Source organism: Eriocheir sinensis, unplaced genomic scaffold, assembly GCF_024679095.1.
Source record: "Eriocheir sinensis breed Jianghai 21 unplaced genomic scaffold, ASM2467909v1 Scaffold62, whole genome shotgun sequence".
NCBI lineage: Eukaryota > Metazoa > Arthropoda > Malacostraca > Decapoda > Varunidae > Eriocheir > Eriocheir sinensis.
This window is the reverse complement of record NW_026111965.1, coordinates 348,230-374,561: the sequence shown is the minus strand read 5'-3', so window position 1 is coordinate 374,561 and position 26,332 is coordinate 348,230. Positions and strand designations below refer to the sequence as shown.

General features: G+C 41.4%; 1 protein-coding gene across 1 annotated transcript in view; it reads right to left on the bottom strand.

Annotated features, from left to right (window-relative positions):
- Positions 1-9,669: 9,669 nt before the first annotated feature.
- Positions 9,670-26,332, bottom strand: part of LOC126993486 (TLC domain-containing protein 3A-like) — a 41,608-nt gene continuing 24,945 nt past the window's right edge. Inside the window, exon 5 of the mRNA XM_050852623.1 lies at positions 9,670-13,504. Within this exon, the coding sequence (XP_050708580.1) occupies positions 13,243-13,504 (262 nt within the window). The 3' untranslated portion in view covers positions 9,670-13,242. The remainder of the gene's footprint in view (positions 13,505-26,332) is intronic.

Below are 26,332 nucleotides of genomic sequence, written 5' to 3'. Positions count from 1 at the left end.
TTGTCGAAGAATAGGGGATAGGTGTTTGGAAGATTGTGTCGAGTTGATAGGTGGAGAAATTGAGTTTTTGAGGCATTGAAGGACACAAGGTTCCTTCTGCCCCAATCGGAAATGATAGCAAGGTCTGAGGTTAAGCGTTCTGCAGCCTCCAGTCTGGAGTCGTGTACTTCCTGTTGAGAGGGTCTTCTACTGAAAGAAGTTGAATAATGCAGAGTGGAGTCGTTGGCGTATGAGTCGACAGGACAGTTTGTTATGGAAAGAAGATCATTCCTGAATAACAGGAAGAGAGTGGGTGATAGGACAGAGCCGTGTGGAACGCCACTGTTGATAGGTTTATGGGAAGAGCAGTGACCGTCTACCACCGCAGAGATAGAACGACCGGAAAGGAAACTGGAGATAAAGGAACAGAGTGAGGGATAGAATCCGAAAGAGGGCAGTTTAGAAAGCAAAGACTGGTGCCAGACTCTATCGAAGGCTTTCGATATGTCTAGCGCAACAGAAAGTTTCACCGAAACGGCTAAGAGAGGATGACCATGAGTCAGTTAAGAGAGCAAGAAGATCGCCAGTAGAACGCCCCTTGCGGAATCCATACTGGCGATCAGATAAAAGGTTAGAAGTGGAAAGGTGCTTTTGAATCTTCCGGTTAAGGATTGATTCAAAAGCTTTAGATAGACAGGAAAGTAAAGCTATAGGGCGGTAGTTTGAGGGATTGGAACGGTTACCCTTCTTAGGCACAGGCTGTACAAGGGCATACTTCCAGCAGGAAGGGAAGATAGATGTTGATAGGCAGAGACGAAAGAGTTTGACCAGGCAGGGTGTCAGCACGGAAGCACAGCCTCGGAGTCCCCGCCTGGGGGGGGGACCACAAATTCCCCCAGGGAGGACTCCCCTTCTGGCTGCCGACCAGAGAGGTGTTTTGATATCTCCTCGAACCTCTTTCTTCTCAATTTCTGCAACATTCGTGGTCTTCGCTCTAATTTTCATTCTGTGGAACATCATCTCTCCTCCTCTAAACTTCACCTTCTCTTCCTTACCGAAACACAGGTTTCTGAGGCTACTGGCAGCAATCTCTACTCTGTTCCCTCCTACTATCTCTATCCTAAATTTCAATCCAAAGCTGGATGTTGCGCCTACGTGCGCAACGACATCACTTGCTCTCGTGCCCACAACCTTGACTCTTCTGAATTTTCCACCATCTGGCTAAGACTTCATTGTCATTCTATTACTAAATACATCTGTGCTGTTTATCTCTCACCTAACTCTACCAACTATGTAAAATTCTTTGACTATTTGAATTCTAAAGTGGAGCACATCTTGACCACTCTCCCTTCGCTGAAATCTCCATCCTAGGAGATTTCAATGTTCACCACCAGCTTTGGCTTTCATCCTCTTTCACTGACCATCCTGGTGAACAAGCCTACAACTTTGCTATCCTCAACGACCTAGAGCAGTTGGTCCAGCACCCTACACGTATTCCTGACCGTCTTGGAGATCGGCCCAACATTCTAGACCTCTTCCTTACCTCAAACCCTTCTGCTTATTCTGTCAAACTGTTCTCTCCGTTGTTCTCCTCCGATCACAATCTTATTTCTGCATCCTGTCCTATCGCTCCTGTACACCCTCTGGACCCACCGAAGAGGCGATGCTTCTGGCATTTTGCTTCAGCTCGGTGGGACGACCTGAGGATGTACTTTTCCGATTTTCCGTGGAATGATTATTGCTTCCAGGATAGAGACCCCTCTGTGTGTGCTCAGCGCATCACAGAGGTGATTGTCTCTGGAATGGAGGTATACATTCCTCGTTCTTTCTCTACTCCTCACGCTAAAAAGCCTTGGTTTAATCACGCTTGTTCTCGTGCTGTCAATGATAGAGAGGTAGCTCACAAAAGGTACCAGAGCCTTCAAACTAATGCTAATTATGAACTTTACATTTCTGCCCGAAATAGTGCCAAATCTATTCTCCGACTAACCAAAAATTCTTTCATTAATAGAAAATGTCAAAACCTTGCTTTCTCTAGCTCTTCCCGTGACTTCTGGCATCTAGCCAAAAACATCTCCTCCAACTTCACTTCTTCATCTTTCCCTCAACTCCTCAGTCCTGACGGCAACACTGCCGTCTCATCTATCTCTAAGGCTGAACTCTTCTCTCAAACTTTTTCTAAAAACTCCACTCTGGACGATTCTGGGCATATTCCTCCTACTCATCCCCCATCTGACTCCTTTATGCCTGTTATAAAGATTCTTCAAAATGATGTTTTCTATGCACTCTCTGGCCTCAATCCTCAGAAGGCTTATGGACCTGATGGAGTGCCTCCTATTGTCCTTAAAAACTGTGCCTCCGTGCTGTCACCCTGCCTGGTCAAACTCTTTCGCCTCTGCCTGTCAACATCTACCTTTCCTTCTTGCTGGAAGTATGCCTTCATACAGCCTGTGCCTAAGAAGGGTGACCGCTCCAATCCCTCAAACTACCGTCCTATAGCTTTACTTTCTTGTTCATCTAAACCTTTGAATCAATCCTTAACCGGAAGATTCAAAAGCACCTTTCCACTTCTGACCTTCTATCTGATCGCCAGTATGGGTTCCGCAAGGGGCGTTCTACTGGTGATCTCCTAGCCTTCTTAACTGACTCTTGGTCATCCTCTCTTAGTCGTTTCGGTGAAACTTTTGCTATTGCGCTGGACATATCAAAAGCTTTTGATAGGTCTGGCACAAATCTTAGCTTTCTAAACTACCTCCTACGGTTTCTATCCTTCTCTGTACCTTTTATCTCCAGTTTCCTTTCTGACCGTTCTATTTCTGCCGTGGTAGACGGTCACTGTTCTTCCCTAAATTTATTAACAGTGGTGTCCCCAGGGTTCTGTCCTATCTCCCACTCTTTTCTGTTGTTCATTGATGATCTTCTTTCCAAAACGAACTGTCCTATCCATTCCTACGCCGATGATTCCTCTGCATTACTCAACTTTTAATAGAAGACCCACCCTTCAGGAACTTAACGAATCAAGGCTGGAGGCTGCAGAACGCTTAGCCTCAGACCTTACTATTATTTCCGATTAAAGAAGAACCTGGTGTCCTTCAACGCCTCAAAAACAGTTTCTCCATCTATCCACTCGACACAATCTTCCAAACAACTATCCCCTATTCTTTGACAACACCCAGCTATCACCTTCCTCAACACTAAACATCCTCGGTCTATCCTTAACTCAAAATTCTCAACTGGAAACTTCATATCTCTTACTAAATCAGCTTCCTCGAGGCTGGGCGTTCTGTACCGTCTCCGCCAGTTCTTCTCCCCTGCACAGTTGCTGTCCATATACAGGGGCCTTGTCCGCCCTCGTATGGAGTATGCATCTCATGTGGGGGCTCCCTCACACAGCTCTTCTGGACAGAGTGGAGGCTAAGGCTCTTCGTCTCATCAGCTCTCCTCCTCATACTGATAGTCTTCTACCTCTTAAATTCCGCCGCAATGTTGCCTCTCTTTCTATCTTCTATCGATATTTCCACGCTGACTGCTCTTCTGAACTTGCTAACTGCATGCCTCCCCCCCTCTCGCGGCCCCGCTGTACTCGACTTTCTACTCATGCTCATCCCTATACTGTCCAAACCCCTTATGCAAGAGTTAACCAGCATCTTCACTCTTTCATCCCTCACGCTGGTAAACTCTGGAACAATCTTCCTTCATCTGTATTTCCTCCTGCCTACGACTTGAACTCTTTCAAGAGGAGGGTATCAGGACACCTCTCCTCCTGTATTTGATCTTCGGGCCACCTCTTTTGTTTTACTTTAGGAGCAGCGAGTAGCGGGCTTTTTTTTATTATTGTTTTTTTTGTGTGCCCTTGAGCTGCCTCCTTTGTTGTAGCTGTAAAAAAAAAAACCTGCAGATGAAAGCATCAATTGCTATTGAAGAGTCAGATGAAAGCATGTCCGTTTACATATTGAGTACCGTGAAGAAAGTGTCACCTTGATAATGTGGGAGCAGATGAAAGTGAAATTATTGAAGTAGCAGACAAAAGTACCTTTCATATTGAGTACCGATAGGGGAAAGCACCTTTTCAAGACTAATGTGTGGCAGCAGATGAAAGCACCTTGACTCCATTGACGATAGATAGAAACACCTTACAAGATATTGCGGAGTTAGATGAGAGCACATCAATATTGGACGGAGGCTAGGAGGAAAGCAGACCAACAGGAGGGGTAGCAGTGCACCTTTTATATTGAAAGCAGATGAAAGCACCTTGATATTGATGGGAGCAGATGAAAGGGCACATCTTGATATGAGGAGCAGATAAGAAAGCAAGTGAAATTGAGGAGCAGGAAAGTACGATTCGAGCATATTGTGGAGCGATGAGCACCTTGATATGTGATAAGAAATACGAGAATCGTGAAAGCACTGATGTCCTGATAAGCAGTTGAAAGCACTTTTGATATTGAGGAGCCAAAATCGGAACTGTAAAGGCACATCGACCTGGCGAGTTGCCGAGCCTAGGCTTCCTTTGATATGTGAGGAGCAGGTGTTTGTCCATCGATATTGGGGAGTTATAAAGTGTTTGATATTGAGGAGCCCAGATAATATAACATCTCGATATTAAGGAGTAGATGTGAAAGCACCTCGATACTGGAAGAGGCGGAAAGCACATAACAATTGAGGATACAGATGAGCCTTCGATAGTCTGAGGAGCAGATATGCAACTCCTGTTGAGGATATGAAAGCACGTCGAATAGTTTGTTGAAGGCAGATTGCATGGCATGCACTATTACGATATTGATGAGCAGTTTTCATATCGATATTGACGTAAGCAGTAAAATCTTTCCTCGAGTTGAATGACTCTAGTCCCTATTTTCATGAAACTTCGATACTTGATGAGCAGGTGAAAGCACATAAAGGTTATTAGACATAGCAGATGAAAGCCCCTTGATGTTGAGGAGCAGATGAAAGCACCGATGTTGAAGGTAGTCAGTCTCATGGAAAGCCTAATATCGATATTGGGGACGCAGGTGAAAGCATATCTATATTGAGGAACAGGTGAAAGCACATTTTTGCTTTTAGCTGATTATACAGGTGAAAGTATTATCTAAATATTGAGGAAGCAGGTAAAGCACATCTATATTGAGGATGCAGGTGAGAACATCAATATTGGGGAGCAGGGGTGAAAGCATATCTATATTGAGGATGAGGAGCACATAGCTATATTGGAAGAGCAGGTGGTGTAAAATCCATTTTTGAATTTTATAAATATAGGAGGCAGCCTAAGGGCGTCAATACAAAAAACCGAAAAAAGTCAATAATAAAAAAAGCCCACATTTCGTCATATTTGCTCCTAAAAAAAAGAAACAAAAGAGGTATGCATTAGTTCCTGAAGGCTCTAGTTTTGTACACTTTTGTAGCCAACTCTATCATGTCGACAGCACGAGAACATGTGATCTAAACCAAGGCTGGTTTCCGTGAAAGTTTGGGAGTAGAGAAAGAACGAGCATCAGCTGTATGCTCATTCAGAACGAACAATCACTCTGTGTCATGCGCTGAGCAGTCACCTCCGCTACAGAGGGTCATCTATCCTGGAAGTTTTCAAATAATCATTCCACGGAATGAGCAACAAAGTAATAGATCAGTGTCTGTCTCCTTGAGGTGAAGGGTATGCCGTGCCTAAGCACTGACCTCTTCGGTGGGGTCCAGAGGGTGTACAGGAGCGATAGGACAGATGGCAGAAATAAGATTTGCATTCGGAGGAGCCCAACGGAGAGACCATACTAGTCGACTGGAAATAAGCAGAAGGCCCTTGTAGGGTCCATCAAAAGAGGTCTAGACTTTTATGTTGGGGCCGGTCTCCAATACGGTCGGGAATACGTAGGTGAGGAAATACTGTCCTCAACGTTGAGGATAGTTTTAAAGTTGTAGGCTTGTTTTCACCAGACGGTCAGTGAAAGAGGATGAAAGTAAATTTGCTGAAAGAACATTGAAACTTCCTATTTGGTACTGCAGCCATTTCTCATAGAGGAATTAAGATTTCCTTGCAATTGCTCCACTTTAGAGTTCATATAGTCAAAGAATTTTCTCGTTATAGTTGGTAGAGTAAAGGTGAGGAGATAAACAGTAATAGATGTATCCTTAGTAACAGAACAAGAAGTCTTTAGCCAGGATGGTGGAAAATATCCAGAACCTCTTGCAGTATTGAGAGAGTAAGTGATGTCGTTGTTAATGTAGGCGCAAATATCCATGCCAGGCCAGTTGAAATCTTAGGATAGAGATATTGAAAAATAGCAGTAAATTGTTCGGTACCATTTCTGTGGCCCCAGAATGGGACTCCAAATGGTAAGCGAAGAGATACGGTGAGGCTTATAGGAGGAGAGATAGTATGTATCCACAGAACGTGAAACAATTATGGAAAGACCACGAATGTTGCAGCAAATTAGAAGTAATTTATGCGTCTTTAGGAGTTATTCCAAGACACCTCTGGTCGGTGTTATTCGGGTGTCCTCCTGGGGGTACTTTGATGCCTCTTCATCAGGCGGGGAATTTCTGGACGGAACCTTGGACCTGCAATAACATTTCTGAGGAATTTTACATTTTAAATAACATCCACGTATACGCCCTGTTGTGTGAATGTAGTGTGTGGTGTGGTACTATAAGAGAGGATCTGTCTTTAGAGAGCATGTTGAACTATCTGGTCATTGGTATCGAGACAATAGGGATACACGGTTAGCTGAGACATAAAGGGTTCCTTTGAGGCTTCAGCCTGACGTCTGGCTATTGCCCTGTTCAGGTAGGTGTCTCCAACTCACTTTTAAACGACTAGTATATATATATATATATATATATATATATATATCATATATATATATATATATATATATATATATATATATATATATATATATATATATGCAGTGGCGATGATATATATATATATATATATATATATATATATATATATATATATATATATATATATATATATATATATATATCTATCTATATATCTATATATCTATCTATCTATATCTATATCTATATATATATATATATTTTTTTATATATATATATATATATATATATATATATATATATATTTTTTTTTTTTACACCAAAGGAGACAGCTCAAGGCACAAAAAGTAAACATTAATAAAAAAGTCTGCTACTGGCTGCTCCTAAAAGAATCCAAAGAGGTGGCCGAAAGATAGGTCAGTTTCTGGGAGGAGAGGTTCCTGATACCCTCCTCTTGAAAAAGGTCAAGTCGTAGGCAGGAGGAAATACAGATGAAGGAAGATGGTTCCAGAGTTTACCAGCGTGAGGGATGAAAGAGTGAAGATGCTGGTTAACTCTTGCATAAGGGGTTTGGACAGTATAGGATGAGCATGAGTAGAAAGTCGAAAAAGGGGCCGGGAGGGGGGAGGCATGCAGTTAGCAAGTTCAGAAAAGCAGTCATGGAAATATCGAGAAGATAGAAAGAGAGGCAACATTGCGGCCGGGAATTTAAGAGGTAGAAGACTATCAGTATGAGGAGGAGAGCTGATGAGACGAAGAGCCTTTGCCTCCACTCTGTCCAGAAGAGCTGTGTGAGGGAGCCCCCACACATGAGATGCATACTCCATACGAGGGCGGACAAGGCCCCTGTATATGGACAGCAACTGTGCAGGGGAGAAGAACTGGCGGAGACGGTACAGAACGCCCAGCCTCGAGGAAGCTGATTTAGTAAGAGATGAGACATGAAGTTTCCAGTTGAGATTTTGAGTTAAGGATAGACCGAGGATGTTTAGTGTTGAGGAAGGTGATAGCTGGGTGTTGTCAAAGAATAGGGATAGTTGTTTGGAAGATTGTGTCGAGTGGATAGGTGAGAAACTGTGTTTTTGAGGCGTTGAAGGACACCAGGTTCTTCTTGCCCCAATCGAAATAATAGTAAGGTCTGAGGCTAAGGTTCTGCAGCCTCCAGCCTTGAGTCGTTAAGTTCTTGTAGGGTGGGTCTTCTATTAAAAGAAGTTGAATAATGCAGAGTGGAATCATCGGCGTAGGAATGGATAGGACAGTTCGTTTTGGAAAGAAGATCATCAATGAACAACAGAAAAGAGTGGGAGATAGACAGAACCCTGTGGGACACCACTGTTAATAGATTTAGGAAGAACAGTGACCGCTACCACGGCAGAAATAGAACGGTCAGAAAGGAAACTGGAGATAACGGTACAGAGAGAAGGATAGAAACCGTAGGAGGGTAGTTTAGAAAGAAAGATTTGTGCCAGACCCTATCAAAAGCTTTTGATATGTCCAGCGCAATAGCAAAAGTTTCACCGAAACGGCTAAGAGAGGATGACCAAGAGTCAGTTAAGAGCAGTTAGAGATCACCAGTAGAACGCTTGCATGAACCCATACTGGCGATCAGATAGAAGGTCAGAAGTGAAAGGTGCTTTGAATCTTCCGTTAAGGATTGATTCAAAAGCTTTAGATAGACAAGAAAGTAAAGCAATAGGACGGTAGTTTGAGGGATTGGAGCGGTCACCCTTCTTGGTACAGGCTGAAGGCATACTTCCAGCAAGAAGGAAAGGTAGATGCTGACAGGCAGAGGCGAAAGAGTTTGACCAGGTAGGGTGACAGCACGGAGGCACAGTTTTAAGGACAATAGGAGGCACTCCATCAGGTCCATAAGCCTTCTGAGGATTGAGGCCAGAGAGGCATAGAAAACATCATTTTGAAGAATCTTTATAACAGGCATAAAGGAGTCAGAGGGGGATGAGTAGGAGGAATATGCCCAGAATCGTCCAGAGTGGAGTTTTAGAAAAGTTTGAGAGAAGAGTTCAGCCTTAGAGATAGATGAGACGGCAGTAAGGTTGCCAGGACTGAGGAGTGGAGGGAAAGATGAAGAAGTGAAGTTGAGGAGATGTTTTTGGCTAGATGCCCGAAGTCACGGGAAGAGTTAGACAAAGCAAGGTTTTGACATTTTCTATTAATGAAAGAATGTTTGTAAAGTCGGAGAATAGATTTGGCACGATTTCGGGCAGAAATTTAAAGATCATAATTAGCATTAGTTTGAAGGCTCTGGTATCTTTTGTGAGCTACCTCTATCATTGATAAGCACGAGAACAAGCGTGATTAAACCAAGGCTTTTTAGCGTGAGGAGTAGAGAAAGAACGAGAATGTATGCTCCATTCCAGAGATAATCACTCTGTGATGCGCTGAGCACACAGAGGGGTCTCTATCCTGGAAGCAATAATCATTCCACGGGAATTGAAAAGTACATCTCAGGTCGTCCCACCGAGCTGAAGCAAAATGCCAGAAGCATCGCCTTCGGTGGGTCCAGAGGTGCAGGAGCGATAGGACAGGATGCAGAAATAAGATTGTGATCGGAGGAGCCCAACGGAGAGAACAGTTTGACAGAATAAGCAGAAGGGTTTGAGGTAAGGAAGAGGTCTAGAATGTTGGGCCGATCTCCAAGACGGTCAGGAATACGTGTAGGGTGCTGGACCAACTGCTCTAGGTCGTTGAGGATAGCAAAGTTGTAGGCTTGTTCACCAGGATGGTCAGTGAAAGAGGATGAAAGCCAAAGCTGGTGGTGAACATTGAAATCTCCTAGGATGGAGATATATATGTATATTAGTGGTCCAAAAAGCCATAATGTCCTGGTACTTAATTATTGCCATTATTTTTGCTTTATTTCTTAAGGGAAATTGCAGTGAAACGACCGTAACAAAATTTTTGAAACGACCGTAACGGCGTTCTTTATTTTTTGTATGAAAAACTGAAATGGTAATTGACAAAACCTATACATATTTGCATAACTTAAAGCTTCATCTATAACATGCATATAAAATATTTGGAAATTTCTTTGTATTCTCACAGAGTTTTGCATATGTACAACACTAAGTCAAACTGCGGGTTGCATTTGTGAAACGACCGTAACGTCCTCTTCAACAATAAATAACAAGAACAACAATAAACACAGAATGTTCCGGATAGTCTCATTAACCTCTTTAGCCATTAGTACTATCTTGGTAAAAATCATATCAAGCTAACTGCATAACTTCTAGAGATACAGGTAAGAGTGCACCAATAAGTTACTTCCGAATGAAACGACCGTAACGGTGGAATGACCCTTTTCCAACTTTCCTCCAAGGAAATTTTACAAAAATGGTGCCTACTTTATATCAATAGAAAAAAGGTTTTACACTGAGTAAAGTGTCACAATATGGCAGCAACACTAATTTACAAGCCTTTTCTATAGTCTAAGTTCCCGAAACAATGAAGTGAATGAAGTATTTTGCATTTTAGAAAAGATTCATTTTATCTTCTTTTTTTTTGCCAGTTTTGTAACAATTTTGGACTTTTTTCAAAATTTCACACATTTTTTAAGTAAAATAAATGCCATACATGAAAAAGGTAAGGTCTTTTCTCGATGTACGAGTTATATGAAGCCAACTGGTGCAGTTTCTTTTTTTTGGGGGGGGAATATGACTCAACCTTGAAAACCCCCCAAAAAGCTCCACTCTGCATTATTCAACTTCTTTCAATAGGAGACCATCCGAACAGGAATTACATGACTCAAGACTGGAGGCTGCAGAGCGCTTAACCTCAGACCTTGCTATTATTTCCGATTGGGGTAAAAGAAACCTTGTGTCCTTCAATGCCTCAAAAACTCAATTTCTCCACCTATCAACTCGACATAATCTTCCAAACACCTATCCCCTATTCTTCAACAACACTCAGCTGTCATCTTTTCCTACACTAAACATCCTCGGCCTATCCTTAACTCAAAATAAAAAAAATGGAAACCACATCTCTTCTCTCACTAAATCAGCTTCCTCAAGGTTGGGCATTCTGTATCGTCTCCGCCAGTTTTTCTCTTCAGCACAGATGCTGTCCATATACAATAGCCTTGTCAGTCCTCATAATGGAGTATGCATCTCACGTGTGGGGGGGCTCCACACACACAGCTCTTTTGGACAAAGTAGAGTCTTAGGCTCTTCGTCTCATTAACTCCTCTCCTCTTACTGACAGTCTTCTACCTCTTAAATTCTGTCGCAAAATATCTTGATATTTTCACACCGACTGCTCTTCTGAACTTGCTGACTACATGCCTCCCCCATTCCTGCAGTCCAGGGCACTGCACTCGACTTTCTATTCTTACTTACTCATATACTGTCCAAATCCCTTATGCAAGAGTTAACCAGCACCTTCATTCTTTTATACCTCTTGCTGGTAAACTCTGGAACAGCCTTCCTTTGTCTGTATTTCCTTCCACCTATGGCTTGACATCTTTCAAGAGAGGAGTGTCAAGACTCCTCTTCTGAAATTGACCTCTCTTTTGGCCTCTTGTTTCAGTTGCTGTTGTTGGAGCAGCGCCTGGCGGGTTATATTGTTGCTTTATTGTTTTGTGCCCTTGAGCTGTCTCCCTTGCTGTAAAAAACAAATAAAATAAAATAAATAAATAAATAAAATCCTAAAATAAGGTGACTATTTCTCTGTCAATGTCTAGACAAAATCTAAATCTCTTCTGAGTCTCCTGTTTCTTGTCCCCGCTGCCTGGCACCACTTGGAGCATGTGGCACCTCATTTGTCTTTGTTTTTCAGTTCTGGAATATTTGTCAACCACTTCAGAACATTCGGACTACAGGTAACTCTCGATTTACGCGAGTTTGGTTTACGCGTTTTTTAAATAACGCGGGGTCCAAAATCCAAATAAATGTTTAATTTACATGTTTTTTTCACTTATACGCGATATTTTATGGAGTGGCCACCAGATGTCTCACGCAACTGGACTCACACGGCGCCGCGGCCACACAGCTGAGCTCAGTTCTTCCCGCGCGCCACTTGAACAACAATACAGTACCCACGCTGCCACGCTACTCAACAATAGGGGTGGGCAGGTACCGGTACTAACGGTACCAGCTATACGGTACGGTACCGGACCAGACTGCTCGGTACCGGTACCAATACTAGCCAGCCGCTCATGGTGTCCCTCATTTCTTCCTCACACGAGCGAGGCTGAGACTGAGTGCCTGAGTGGATATCTCAGTGATATGGATATTCTCTCTCTCTCTCTCTCCACTGAATGAAGTGAATAAGCATATTATTCTCACCATCACTCGTAGGTTATGACAGGCAACTAGGCAAGACACAATTCACACGGTTCTGGTGACACGCGGCATGCAGCTGTTTGTTGTTTGGGTGTGGCTGTGTCGTTTGTAAACAATGCAAATGGCGGCCGGGCTGTTATTGCGCGAAATAACTCCTCGTACAATACTCATGATGTACAGTTTCTGATATCATATTTACCCCATTATTCTCACTAATATTAATAATTAATAATGAACACATGGATATTTTTTTCCAATATGATTTTTTAAGTAGCTTGTACTGCTCTTTAGTCATACAATCTTAAGCCACCTGTGACATCAAGATCAAGATCATACAAATGGCGCCCGACGGAAAAACGGGATAACAGCAAGGCATGGGCGATCCTCCACCGATTTAATTTTTGTATAGTAGTTATTTGATCGCCCTGTATTCTATGGTAACATATTATAAGACAGCTACGGACTATGAAGGATTATAAACAAAAATAAAGGTAAGTTTGCCGTTGTTATTGGATAAGACGAAAAACAGATCCTTAAAAACACCCCAAAGAAGAAAAAAAATCATTAAAAACTTGTACATTCGGCATATAACGCGCAGGGCTAAACTTTCAAGCATTTTTTATGTGAAAAAGGTGCGCGCTATACGCCGAGAAATGTGGTATTTATTTTTCGACAGAAACCTACCTCTTGTTTGATTTACATTGTTTTTGATTTACGCGACCTCTTCAAGGACGCAATAATCGCGTAAATCGAGAATTACCTGTATTGGGATTTTGGGGTTACCCGTGTTATGATTACAGGACTGTTACTGTATAAAGCTCAGCTGGATAAACCAAGGTATGGAGGTAGGACAAGATGGGACTAACTCATCCTGCATACAATATCTGGGTAAATATAAACACACTCAAAGTACACAAATACAATAAATGGATTAGTAGATAAGTAGTTGGCACATTCACATATAAGACAAAAAAGTGAATCAAGGCTACTTAAACTGCACCGTATAGCTCTGGTAGGCTTTTCATGGCCGTCTGGGTTAATGGGTGGTCATCAGGACAGCATCTTGATTGTTTTCAGCCATTGCAATGATTGAAAATTGTTAGCTTGTAGCAGGAGATGAGACTTGAACCCAGGTCTTCCAGGGCCGCACCCGCACGCTGACCACTCACCCGCTGCCTTCCTGAACTCAGTCAATCTTCTCATCTGCCTCAGTGATGGGAGTGCCCCGGGACACTTTGAATGCACCTAACAACATTAGTCTTAGCCAATGCACCTGTGGCAGCAGCACCATTAGTGAGCCAAGGTTGCAATGTACTGGAATTTTCCTCACTACTTGAAGAATACTGAGGTCATACTGGGTGCCATAGGCAAAGTACATGTAGGGGAAGACAGCCACTCGGCACAGCGCAAAACTGGTGATCATGAGGAGCCCATTCACACTGTACCATCTGAGGAAAGGAAATTGTTTGTTACTTAATAGAAAAAAAAATTCTTTATATCAGAAAAAGTGAGATAATGTTACTAAAGTAGTATAATTTAAAAGAAAAGAAAAACTGAAGCCAAAAATATTTGTGTGACTAATAAAAAGTTTTAAAATACCTTCATTTTAACAATTACCAAATAATTCAAAACTTGCTGTTGTTATGATATATTCAGAGCAATGATCTCATCACAAAAGAAAAAATCTTCAGGGAAATACTTAAACAGTGGGCATATTTATGATGTCATGGATAAAGGCTGAGCATTTTCCTAGCTATGGGGATCACAATGAACCAATGACTAGTTGGTAATATGCAATGACATCACAACTTTTAAAAGCTTATGGTAAATACAGCAACAAAGTCTATTTATAAAACAAAGACTATGAAATACATTATTGTGGCTAACATCACAGCTGGTTAAGGGAAGAGGCATGGAGTGGTAGAAGAAGTGAAGCAACAGACTTTAAAGTGGTTTGATCACATGGAGCAAATGGAGGAGAGTAAGATGACCAGGAGGGTGTATGTGAGTGAGATAGAGGGAGGGAATGTTTGAGGACGACCTCCAGTGAAATGGAGGGATAGGGTGCAGGAGTACGTTAGGGAGAGGGGGGAAAGATCCTTGAGAAACTCTGAGCAGGCAAGGAAGGAGTGTCTGGATAGAGAAAGATGGAAACTCTTTTGCTGTGGCCATCCCCTGGTGGGAGCTCCTAGGAGCAGACGTCGATGAGATGATGATGATCACGCCTGTACCTAAAGAATCATCATGTGTCTGACTTTTGACCCATATCAATTACCGTATTCCAGTTTTATCAAAGGTCTTTGAAAATCTTTTGTCCACCCATTCTTGGCTAATGCAAAGTTCTGGCTTCACATATTGTATGTAAGGAAAACCTGAGCAACACTGATCATTTCTGATCAATGATCATAAACATTAGAATGCCCTGGATAATGGACCTGGTGCCAGACTGGGGCAGTTAGATTTGTCTAGGGCATTTGATTGTGTCAACCATGATGGCCCAAGGGATAGGAGTGGTGTCAAGTCAGCTGATGAAACAGTCCTGAGTGAGTTTGCTGCACATGACAACTTGTTGCATGCAACCTCTCACTCTTGTCAATGTACCTCACTGCCATCTATTGAGTGTGGTATGGCATCAAAGGCCTCTACAAGTGCTGGAAGGAGCACGGAGGGGACCTGGACAAAGACAAACCTCAGAGGAAGAAAAAAAAAGAGCCAAAATGCAGGTATGATGCGAGAAAGAAATTCAGGGCAGGACAGGACAGGGTGTGGCCAGTGTCACCACTGCTGCACCTTCTTACCTTCTCCCGGAATCGTGCCAAATCTATTCTCCGACTTACCAAAACTTCTTTTATTAATAGAAAATGTCAACACCTTGCTTCTTCTAATTCTTCCCGTGACTTCTGGCAGCTAGCCAAAAATATCTCCTCCAATTTCACTTCTTTCTCTTTCCCTCCTCTCCTTAACCCTGACGGCAGCACTGCTGTCCCATGTGTCTTTAAAGCTGAACTCTTCGCTCAAATTTTCTGTAAGAACTCCACCCTGGATGATTCTGGGCATATTCCTCCTACTCATCCCCCCTCTGACTCCTTTATGCCTGTTATTAAGATTCTTCCAAATGATGTTTTCTATGCCCTCTCTGGCCTCAACTCTTAGAAGGCTTATGGACCTGATGGAGTGCCTCCTATTGTCCTTAAAAACTGTGCTTCTGTGCTGACACCCTGCCTGGTCAAACTCTTTCGTCTCTGCCTATCAACATCTTTCTTTCCTTCCTGCTGGAAGTATGCCTTTGTACAGCCTGCGCCTAAGAAGGGTGACCGTTCCAATCCCTCAAACGACCGCCCTATAGCTTTACTTTCCTGTCTATCTAAAGCTTTTGAATCAATCCTTAACCGGAAGATTCAAAAGCACCTTTCCACTTCTAACCTTCTATCTGATCGCCAGTATGGATTCCGCAAGGGGCGTTCTACTGGCGATCTTCTTGCTCTCTTAACTGACTCTTGGTCATCCTCTCTTAGCCGTTTCGGTGAAACTTTCTCTGTTGCACTAGACATATCGAAAGCCTTCGATAGAGTCTGGCACCAGTCTTTGCTTTCTAAACTGCCCTCTTTCGCATTCTATCCCTCTCTCTGTTCCTTTATCTCCAGTTTCCTTTCCGGCCGTTCTATCTCTGCGGTGGTAGACGGTCACTGCTCTTCCCCTAAACCTATCAACAATGGCGTTCCACAGGGCTCTGTCCTATCAGCCACTCTCTTCCTGTTATTCATCAATGATCTTCTTTCCATAACAAACTGTCCTGTCCACTCATACGCCGACAACTCCACTCTGCATTATTCAACCTCTTTCAATACAAGGCCATCAACACAGGAAGTACACGACTCCAGACTGGAGGCTGCAGAACACTTAACCTCAGACCTTGCTATCATTTCCGATTGGGGCAGAAGGAACCTTGTGTCCTTCAATGCCTCAAAAACTCAATTTCTCCACCTATCAACTCGACACAATCTTCTTAACACATATCCCCTATTCTTCGACAACACTCAGCTGTCACCTTCAACACTAAACATCCTTGGTATATCCTGAACTCAAAATCTCAACTGGAAACTTTATATCTCCTCTCTTGCTAAATCAGCTTCCTCGAGGTTGGGCGTTCTGAATCGTTTCCGCCAGTTCTTCTCCCCCCCGCAGTTGCTATCCATATACAGGGGCCTTGTCCGCCCTCGTATGGAGTATGCATCTCACGTGTGGGGGGGCTCCACTCACACAGCTCTTCTGGACAGAGTGGAGTCTAAGGCTCTTCATCTCATCAGCTCTCCTCCTCATACTGATAGCCTTCTACCTCTTAAATTCCACCGCGATGTTGCTTCTCTTTCTATCTTCTATCGATATTTCCACGCTGACTGCTCTTCTGAACTTACTAACTGCATGCCTCCCCCTCTCCCGCTGCCCCGCTGCACACGACTTTCTACTCATGCTCTTCCCTACACTGTCCAAACCCCTTCTGCACGAGTTAACCAGCATCTTCACTCTTTCATCCTTCACGCTGGTAAACTCTGGAACAACCTTCCTTCATCTGTATTTCCTCCTGCCTACAACTTGAACTCTTTCAAGAGGAAGGTATCAGGACACCTCTCCCCCCGAAATTGATCTTTCTTTCGGCCACCTCTTTTAATTCTTTTTTGGGAGCAGCGAGTAGCGGGCTTTTTTTTATTATTGTTATCTTTTTTTTGTACCCTTGAGCTGCCTCCTTTGTTGTAAAAAAAAAAAAATAAATAAATAAAATGTTTTGTTCAACAAAGATTGCAGTTTCTGCTAAATGGTGGCCTATATGAGCTGTCGAGGGGACAGTGTTGGTAACCATTTTGTTGCATTTGGATGATTGACTGTCGGGTTTGGTGCGCAGAGCAATACGTGACTAAAAAGTGAACCGTACGTGCCCATTGGCCTCTTCATAAGTGCAAGAGGTTTTTCCGCTGTGGGGTATTAGAGATGTTAGCCCTGTTACAAGTATGTTAGTCATAACTCGCATGTGTTGAAACTCTAGGACTACCTTATTGCAGACTGTAGGCCTATAAACCAGCAGAGTAGGACTGCAGTAGGGTGGGGGTGGGGGTGCAGAAGTGCTATATTAACAGACTGCTGTGGTGGGAAATTTAAAATGTCAACTCATTTTTTAACCATGTATTACTAATATCATTGGCCTTGTCGTAAGTGAGAGCGATTGTAAGTCGCATATGTCACAACTTTTTTGAGGACTATGTGCACTAACTAGTTTAACTACATGAGAGTATAGTGGCTGGTTATTATAAATAGTTGTCTAGAAATCCCACAGCTACTTCAATTCAGAAAAATCATAAAAACAAAGTCCAAAATAAAACAAATATAAATAGACAGAAGACTGAGCTAAACTTCTTTCGAATATGGTGAAATTGAGTCTCTTTCTAATCGTAATGTCCTCAGTCTGTATGATCTCCCTATCATGACATTTGGGTCAGAGACACTGATTCTGACCAAATATTTGGAAAGGTAATTGAGAGATGTCCAGAGAGCTTTGGAGAACTCAGTGGTGGATAAGAAATACCACAAATGGTTTTACACTTACAGCATGGATGGGTCTGACAGCAGCCGTGCAAATCGTCTAGGTGTTTTTGCTTGAATTGAGGTGTTTTCCATGCCAAATTATATGAAAACTATTAAAGCAGAACAACTATGAAACATGTCATTGTTTACTTGAATCCTTCTGCGATAATCAGTGACAACTAGCTTCTTAGGTGTCATCGTTTCATCACAGTGAGGTGAGGAAACAACATATTTTCTGCCCCACCGCACCCTTCAGTGATCGACGTGTTTGCGTGGGTGTGCCATGTCAGGAATGTGGCTCCTCACATCAGGCACCACACTACACTATAGGGATTATATACTCTTATTGATATTTTTGTTATTATACTGATTATGATTATGAGTACAGTAAACCCTCAGTTATCCGGGTGCACCGTATCTGACCTCGCTCGTATCCGGGAGTTTAAAAAAATATTTGATCCCCCCCCCCAAAGAACATCGCGCACTGCCAAAAGTCATTCAAATTGCCCGCGCGATGCCTCTAAGCTCTGCCCGGGCGGCGTACCACACCCGTAAGGTGTGCCCCAGCTTGCACGTAGCAATGCTATTGACGTCTTGGTGTGAAGGTTTGCAGGAAAGCTGTGTGCTTTGCAGTACAACTGGCACGTAAATGTTCTTGCCGAGTGCTGCAGACCATATCAAAGTGACTTGAGTCAAGGTAGTGCAGGTTTAAATGGCGGGAGTGTCAAAGAACTGTTTAAATGAAACACACAGTGCAAACCCTAGCTTAAGCCTTGATGGCTGCCTAAATCCAGACTGGACTAGGTGAGTAGGGCTTCGTACCTGTGGAGAAGGCGTGCGGGTCCGCTAGCACTCCTGCATGAGTGAGGGCGGAATAAGAAATGTGGATAAGTACCGCCCTCGGTCCAACATGTGAAAGAAGGATTTTACCATGCTTACAGTAAGGCGAGTAAAGGGGCCCACAGTGGTTCGGGAGTCCCGTGGGCCAGCCCGATCTGGTGGTGCTGGCTGTAAATCATGGTTACTTCTTGTGGCTGGCCTTCCCGTGGTCCCACTGAATGCACTGTGTAGGGGGTACCCGCCCCCTCTGGATCGCAAGGGCAACACAGTGTACCTAAACAGCCACAGATCACATCGCAAGTGGATGTGCCAGGCTATCATTGACTCCTAAGACTCCCCACTCACGCTCAGAGTTGGGCGATCTGGCGTACTTGCCCGGCGTCTATGGGGCTTGGGGCTCATTGCCGGGGTTAAAAGGGTAGCGCCCTGGGGTGCCTGCCCGGGCGTCCGTATAGAAGCCTGCTTTGAGCACTTGATGCCCATTGCCGGCCCAGACCGCTTAGGGTATTGCTCCGGTATGCCTTCTGGTTGACCCGGATGGTAAAGCCCACGGTGCTCATAGCTACGAGGTTGCTAACGCAGCTACGCAGCAATAAAGCCACAGGCTCACACCTAAGAACAGCACAGAGCGTCGGCCTTCCAGTTTTGTAAAACTGGACCCGTAAAAAGTTTCTTGTGGCAGTGCTGGGTCTGCTAGAAAGCCTACATGGTAAATATGATGGTGCAGACTTGGGCGGTTAAGCTGCCACAAATACCTGGGCTTTTCTGGGTTGGGTCCAGGCCCCGCTGCTGTGATTGGCCAGGCAGGGGAACATTAGCTGCTGCCTGTGAACCCGGGGCTAGGCACCCCAGCAATGGGTTAGCGGCTGAGGCTATCGTGCCTAATTGCCGAATCCCAAGTAACAGATCCCCACAAGGTGCAGCAGGACTGCGATAAGCCAGGGAGAAATTGCTGCAAGTGCTAACCGTGACGATGCTGCTCGAACCCTTTTCTCAGCGCCCGAAGCACGTCAATCACGCGCATTTCACTCCCTGGTGCAGACTGACTGCTACAAAGCCATGGGGCGTACCATATTATGAGTATGGACAGAAGCACCTATGCAGTACTCTGTCGGTGCCTTTATGGCAGGCCATGATCGAAAGTTGTTTTCGGGTCCGTAGACTTAACCTACACCATATCCGAGGTTTTCTCATATCCGGGTGCCCCCGTGACTCTATTAACCCAGATACCAGAGGGTTTACTGTATAATTATTATTACTATTATAAATATAATTATCCTATTCCTGTTAATGCAGTAAAAGTCCTTTAATCTGGAATGCTGGGGGTCACAGACCTTCTGGATTGGCAGATATTCTAGATTACTAGCAGGGAACTTCTGAATGTGAAAAACACCATTCCCAGACTCAGTCTGACAATCGCCAATAATCAGCAACTGCTCCAGACTTTTAGCACACTTTGCATGGCACATTCAGGCATCACATCTTAATATATTAACTACAACTAGTTATTTGAACACTTGCATTACATGATAAACAATGGATGCACCATCAGCGGCAGTCATGAAGTGTCCACCATTTCCTCTTTTGATTCAAGTGATAAACAAGAAAGTGAATTATTTACTAATGAATGCTTCTTTTAACAAAAATCAATTATGTAATAAATATGACCTGGGTAATTAAAACAATTGTGACTACATGACTACAAGCAGTTGCTGCTGCTAAGTTGATACATGTAAACAAACATGACGTGTCAGCAGTGGCAATGCCATGTTCGCCATTTTCCTTTTGGCAACAGTGATTGCATAATACCTCCTCTTCTCCATGGAGGGTGGCATAGAGGGAGCCAATACAGTGGAGGAATACAGATAAAACCGAGTGAATGGAGTAGACAACAGTGTAAGGGACGGCAGGCCAAGTAAACGTGCCGTGAGCTGGGTGGCTCACCGGTGCCAGCATGGCTGCTGCAACTGACAATTTGGTGCACCACTCTCACCTATTTTCCAGTAGTTCTTTTATTTTTTCCCCGTTTTTCTCAGTCACCAAGAAAACCTGAAATTGACCAAAAATTCCAAACAATCAGGATTTCCAAATTATTGGATGTTGCTGGATCATTGGACTTTTATGGTATTAATGGCATTCATATTTTTATTATTAAGATTTTTATAAATAATATTATAATTACTAGTAATGGTAGTAGTTTATTATCAATGTTATTATTATTATTATTATTATTATTATTAACATTACAATTATTATTATTATTATTATTACTAATATCATTATTATTATTATTATTATTATTATTAATGAGGTGGACGTGGTACTGAAAAATCAGTAGTGCGGTTGCGGTAGTGCGGTCCATATTTTTCTTTCCCAGTGCGGTAGGCGGTGTGCAGCACTGCGGTGGCAGTAGTCAGAATAAAAAATACTTCAATGCCTATCCTGGCTGTCCAAACAAAGAAAACATGCTTAACACTTGAAGCGCGGGTTAGATTTTGCCGCGCCTGGCCTGCCACGCCTGGCCTGCCAGGCGTGGCATCCACTTATCTCAATTCTTTCTTTTTTAAAATGCGCTTTGTTTACCGTCAATTAAAGGTTCTTTAAATGTCCCGCGCACGTGGTGGCATGTATGCCGTCACTCTGCATCATTTTGAAGCATTTTTTTTTTTTGGCGTTTTTTTAAAGTATTTTACAATTTTGAGCATCGTATGGCAATACCGAGTGTCGGTGGTGGTCTCACAGACTGTCATACGGGAAGGTTGTTGTCACCACCCTTGCCAGCGTTACCCTTCCATTGAACGCCTTACTTGACAGTTTTTCTTGGTTGTTTTTGCTTTCACATCAAGATGGGGCGACTAAAAAGGCATAAGCGCAATCTGAGAAACCTTATGGCAGCTGTAAATCAGCGAAGAGGGCTGCCAACCTCTGAAGAGGGTACCTCCACAGAGCGTGATGAGACTATCACTGATAGTGATGGGAAGGAACGGAATATCACTGAAATTAATGTAAAATTGGTGTATGAAGCCCTCATCTATACCCTTGGACCACCTGGACTGAGCCGCATCATTGCAGCCCTCAGCATGCCTTCCATTTCTCACGGTAAGTTTGACAGGTACGCAAGATACCTGTACAAGAGGATGGAGAGTCATTATGAAGATATGATGAAGAAGGGAATAGGGGCAGTTTTTCAGCACTACAAGAACACTGGTGTGGAGCCTGATGCAGCTACGGGATACCTGGATATTACTGTATCCTACGATGGCACCTGGCAGAAAAGAGGACTCACTTTTCACGTGTAAAAGGGGATCAGGTGCCTTTTCTGAAAAATTATGCTCATAATAAAATGGGAAAAGAAGTCTTTATATCCTTAGTAACCTTCAAATACACTATTACAACAATACACACAAATATTTTGACATGTTTATGTGGGAGCAGCCATAAGTTTACAGAAAACAAGCCATATCTCGAAACATAGGTTTTTGTTATTAAAGCTGATATTACTCACTTATTACAGGTAACTCTCAATTTGTGCGAGTTTGTTTTACACGTTTCTGAAATAACGCTGGGTCCAAAATCCAAATAAATGTTTAATTTACACGTTTTTTCCACTTATACGCGATATTTTATGGAGTGGCCACCGGATGTCTCACGCAACTTCGAAACATATATTCAGCTAAAAAGGTTGGCCCACAATATTTCGAGCTAGCGAGTGGGGAAGAGTTGGTGCTTAATATTTGTTGTCGACAATACTCTATATGGAGACTTGAAACAAGTCTGTATTGTTTATATATTATATTTTCCTCTATTTTTATTTGCGTGTGTTTTAGTACAAGTCTTTATGAAGCCATTGATACCAAATGCATGGTGAGTGGAACAGAAACTTTTTGGAAACTTACGGTGCACGAAAGGGTTAATAGAAAATAATTACTTAAATATCAAATACATAAGAAATCATTTTGAACTCACAATTCAAAGTTTGATTGAAAAGTTATTTATAATAATAAGTGGCGTTATATCGGAGTTGAAAGAATGATGCATACATTATTAAATATGCAAAGACTCTACATCTGTATTTAAAATCTGAAAATAATAAAAACTTTCAAACGTTTACCGTTTTCTATGATTTTTTTGGGTTAGCGGACTTGAGTTAATGGAAGGTAAATGTAACAGAAGTTAATTAGTCCGATAATGATTTCCAAAGTTAACTTAAAAGTTAAATCGTTAACGAAAATGTTAACTTCGTTAATTAACGATTAACAGATTAACAATTTAGTGCCCAGGTTTGAGTAGTAGTAGTAGTAGTAGTAGTAGTAGTAGTAGTAGTAGGAGAAGTAGTAATAAATGAGGTGCTTAGAATCACACTGTACCAAGTGCCATATTTTAAAAATCAAGAAAATCGCCTCCAAAGTTTGCCGACATTTAAACACACATTCAGGAACTAAAAGAGATATTCCATTGCATTTTCTTTGTAAATGTTGTGTAACATCTCTGCTATCACATTGTCATACTACTCATTACAATAATGACAGTAATAATGTATGTAATGATGATTGATTTAACTACAGTGATCATGAGAATACTAATATTGAAATTTGTTGTTTCCACTTTATCGGGTCCCTCGACCTTTTCCTGCCTCTCACAGGGGAAGCAACTTCTCCCCTTTCCCTTTCACCACTTGAAGAACTCATAGGGATCATATTTCGGTGGTAAAACAGCACAGATATGATAATGCTTGTGTCTCCACCGTGTGTAAAGAGAATCTGGCACCAGCAATGGAATCGTGGATGCAGTATGGCCAGGAGGGCATGTCTCCCCCACTCCCTTTCACCTAGAAGAGCTCGACGGTGCCACGTGCCTTGCATTGCTAACTCTCATTGGCTGAGAGTTCTCGACACCACAAGGTGCCTTTAACCCGTAACGTGTGGGTGTCGACAATAGTCGACAAATGGTGCCTGGGCTCGAACCGCAGGTGTCGACAATAGTCGACAAGGGATTTTTTTTTAATTAGCGCAGCGTCAAATTGAGTTTGTTTGTGCTGAAGTAGGGTTAGCATGTCGTTTTCTTTCAAACAATACCCAACCATGCTCCCTTGACTAATTATTGGTCAGTGTATGCCTTGTGTTAGCTTTGAGAAGATGTCTGCTAGACATCCACCTCTTCTCATTTTCCAGTGAATTTCATCAACAAGATGGGGGCCCTTCGACCTCAACATACATCAAGGGCATCAGGAAGGTCCGGAAGTTAGTTTTTTTGGGGTGTGTTTCACATAAACTGTATAAAAGTTATGCTTTATATTACTAAATCAAGGAAGGGAAGTCCACTAGCGGTGAAAAACTGTCTATAATAATGTGCTTTCAGCAGGGTTGGCGGTTTAAACCAAATGGTTTAAGCCAATAAAAAAAAAACAGTGGTTTAAACCAACTAATAAAACCATTTTTTCTTTTCTTTTGTGTGTATCTTTGTTAGTTTCATCAGTATTGTGGTTTTAACTATATGTAAGATTTTAATTATGTACAGCAGGGTTGGCAGTTTAAACCAGGGGTGTCAAACTCAAAACCCTTGGAGGGTCAATTCATACTCTGGAGTGCTGTCATGGGGGCCAACAAGGGTAGAAAATACATTGACAAGATTGAAGTTACCGTGATACCACGGGCCATTTATGACTATCCCGCGGGCCATGAGTTTGACACCCCTGGTTTAAACCAAAAAAACATCAATAAAACCAGTGTTTTTTGTGAATCTTTTTTAGTTTCATCAGGTATTGTGGTTTTAATTATATGTGGTTTTATTATTTTTTATTATGCACACTCATTTTACTAACACCAGGATGAAAAGGTCAGTTGGTAAACTCAAATCTCTATTCAAATGCTGTAACTTCAAAGTAACTGAAAACATAATTTTGGTACATTATACATATATATATATATATATATATATATATATATATATATGTATATATATATATGTTTATATATATATATATATATATATATATATATATATATATATATATATTTTTTTTTTTTTTTTTTTTTTTTCCCAGTTACTTTGAAGTTCCAGCATTTGACTGGAGATTTGAGTTTACCAACTGATGTTTTCATCCTGGTGTTAGTAAAATGAGTGTGCATAATAAAAAATAATAAACCACATATAATTAAAACCACAATACCTGATGAAACTAAAAAAGATTCACAAAAAACACTGGTTTGATTGATGTTTTTTTGGTTTAAACCAGGGAACTCATGGGATAGTCATAAATGGCCCATGGTATCACGGTAACTTCAATCTTGTCAATGTATTTTCTGCCCTTGTTGGCCCCATGACGGCGCTTTCAGAGTATGAATTGCCCTCCAAGGGTTTTGAGTTTGACACCCCTGGTTTAAACTGCCAACCTTGCTGTACATAATTATAATCTTACATATAGTTAAACCACAATACTGATGAAACTAACAAAGATACACACAAAGAAAAAAATGGTTTTATTAGTTGGTTTAAACCACTGTTTTTTGGTATAAACCAAACCATTTGTGCAGTGCAGTACAGTATGTTATATGCATTTGCTCAGTAAGTTTCAGAAACCAATACGTTTGAATAAGTTTTGTACTACATTTGAATTTACACATAATCTAGCTACCAGTATTTTTCTGTATGCATTGTTGGAAAGGATTTTTTTCAACAATTTATCTGTTGTTTAGTGAAGTGGCAAACATATATATATATATATATATATATCTATCTATATATATATATATATATATATATATATATATATATATATATATATATATATATATGTATGTATGTATGTATGTATGTATGTATATATATATATATATATATATATATATATATATATATATATATATATATATATATATATATATATATATATATATATATATATATATATATATATATATATATATATATATATATATATATATATATATATATATATATATATATATATATATATATATATATATATATATATATATATATATATATATATATATATATATATATATATATATATATTAAACAGCAGATGAATTGTTTTAAAAAACAGAAAGTCTCTCTCTCTCTCTCTCTTACAACGGTTTTTGTTGCATGCAACTGGAAAGTTAGAAGAGGTCTTTCATGTTTTACTACTCTTTAACATTGCAATTAAAAAGCATGTTAGAGAAGCTGCATTTTGCCTCTTTTACAGATTGTATGAAGATCAAATGAATATTTTCCTAAATCCATCTCTAAATCTATCTATAATTACTTTTCAAACTCAAATATGTATATACGGATAGAACTGCTGGAATAAACATACTGAAAAAAACAAAACAAAAAATGTGGTTTAAACCAAACAAAAAAGTTTAAACCAAAAAAAACATGGTTTTTGTTAAAAAAAAAAAACATTGTTTTTTGCCAACATTGGCTTTCAGTGATCCTAATTCAATATTCTGTACTTGCTCTACCAATGGTCATATAGTCTTCAACTTAACGTCAAAGGACAGGTAAGGGTATGTACTTTACAATGATGCTTCATTGCGTCATATGAGTGAAGTAGGAGTGAAGGTATGAAAGGTTGAATTGAGGTATGTTTTTGCCTGAATATGCCTGCCTGGGAGGACAGGCACGGCAAAACAAGCCCGCGCTTTAAGGGTTAAGAAGAAGGTTGGTATCTTATGCTTCCAAGCTCTGGGCTTATTTAGAGGCTGTACGATGGAGGGGTTAAAGTAATGTTTACTTAATGGGAATTTCGACCTTAGTGCGGCATGCATTCTGTACCTCTGACTCGTTTGCCAAATAGAGGGATGTTTGGGGAACACAGTACTATGCGGTACTATGGCGCTTGGTACAGTATG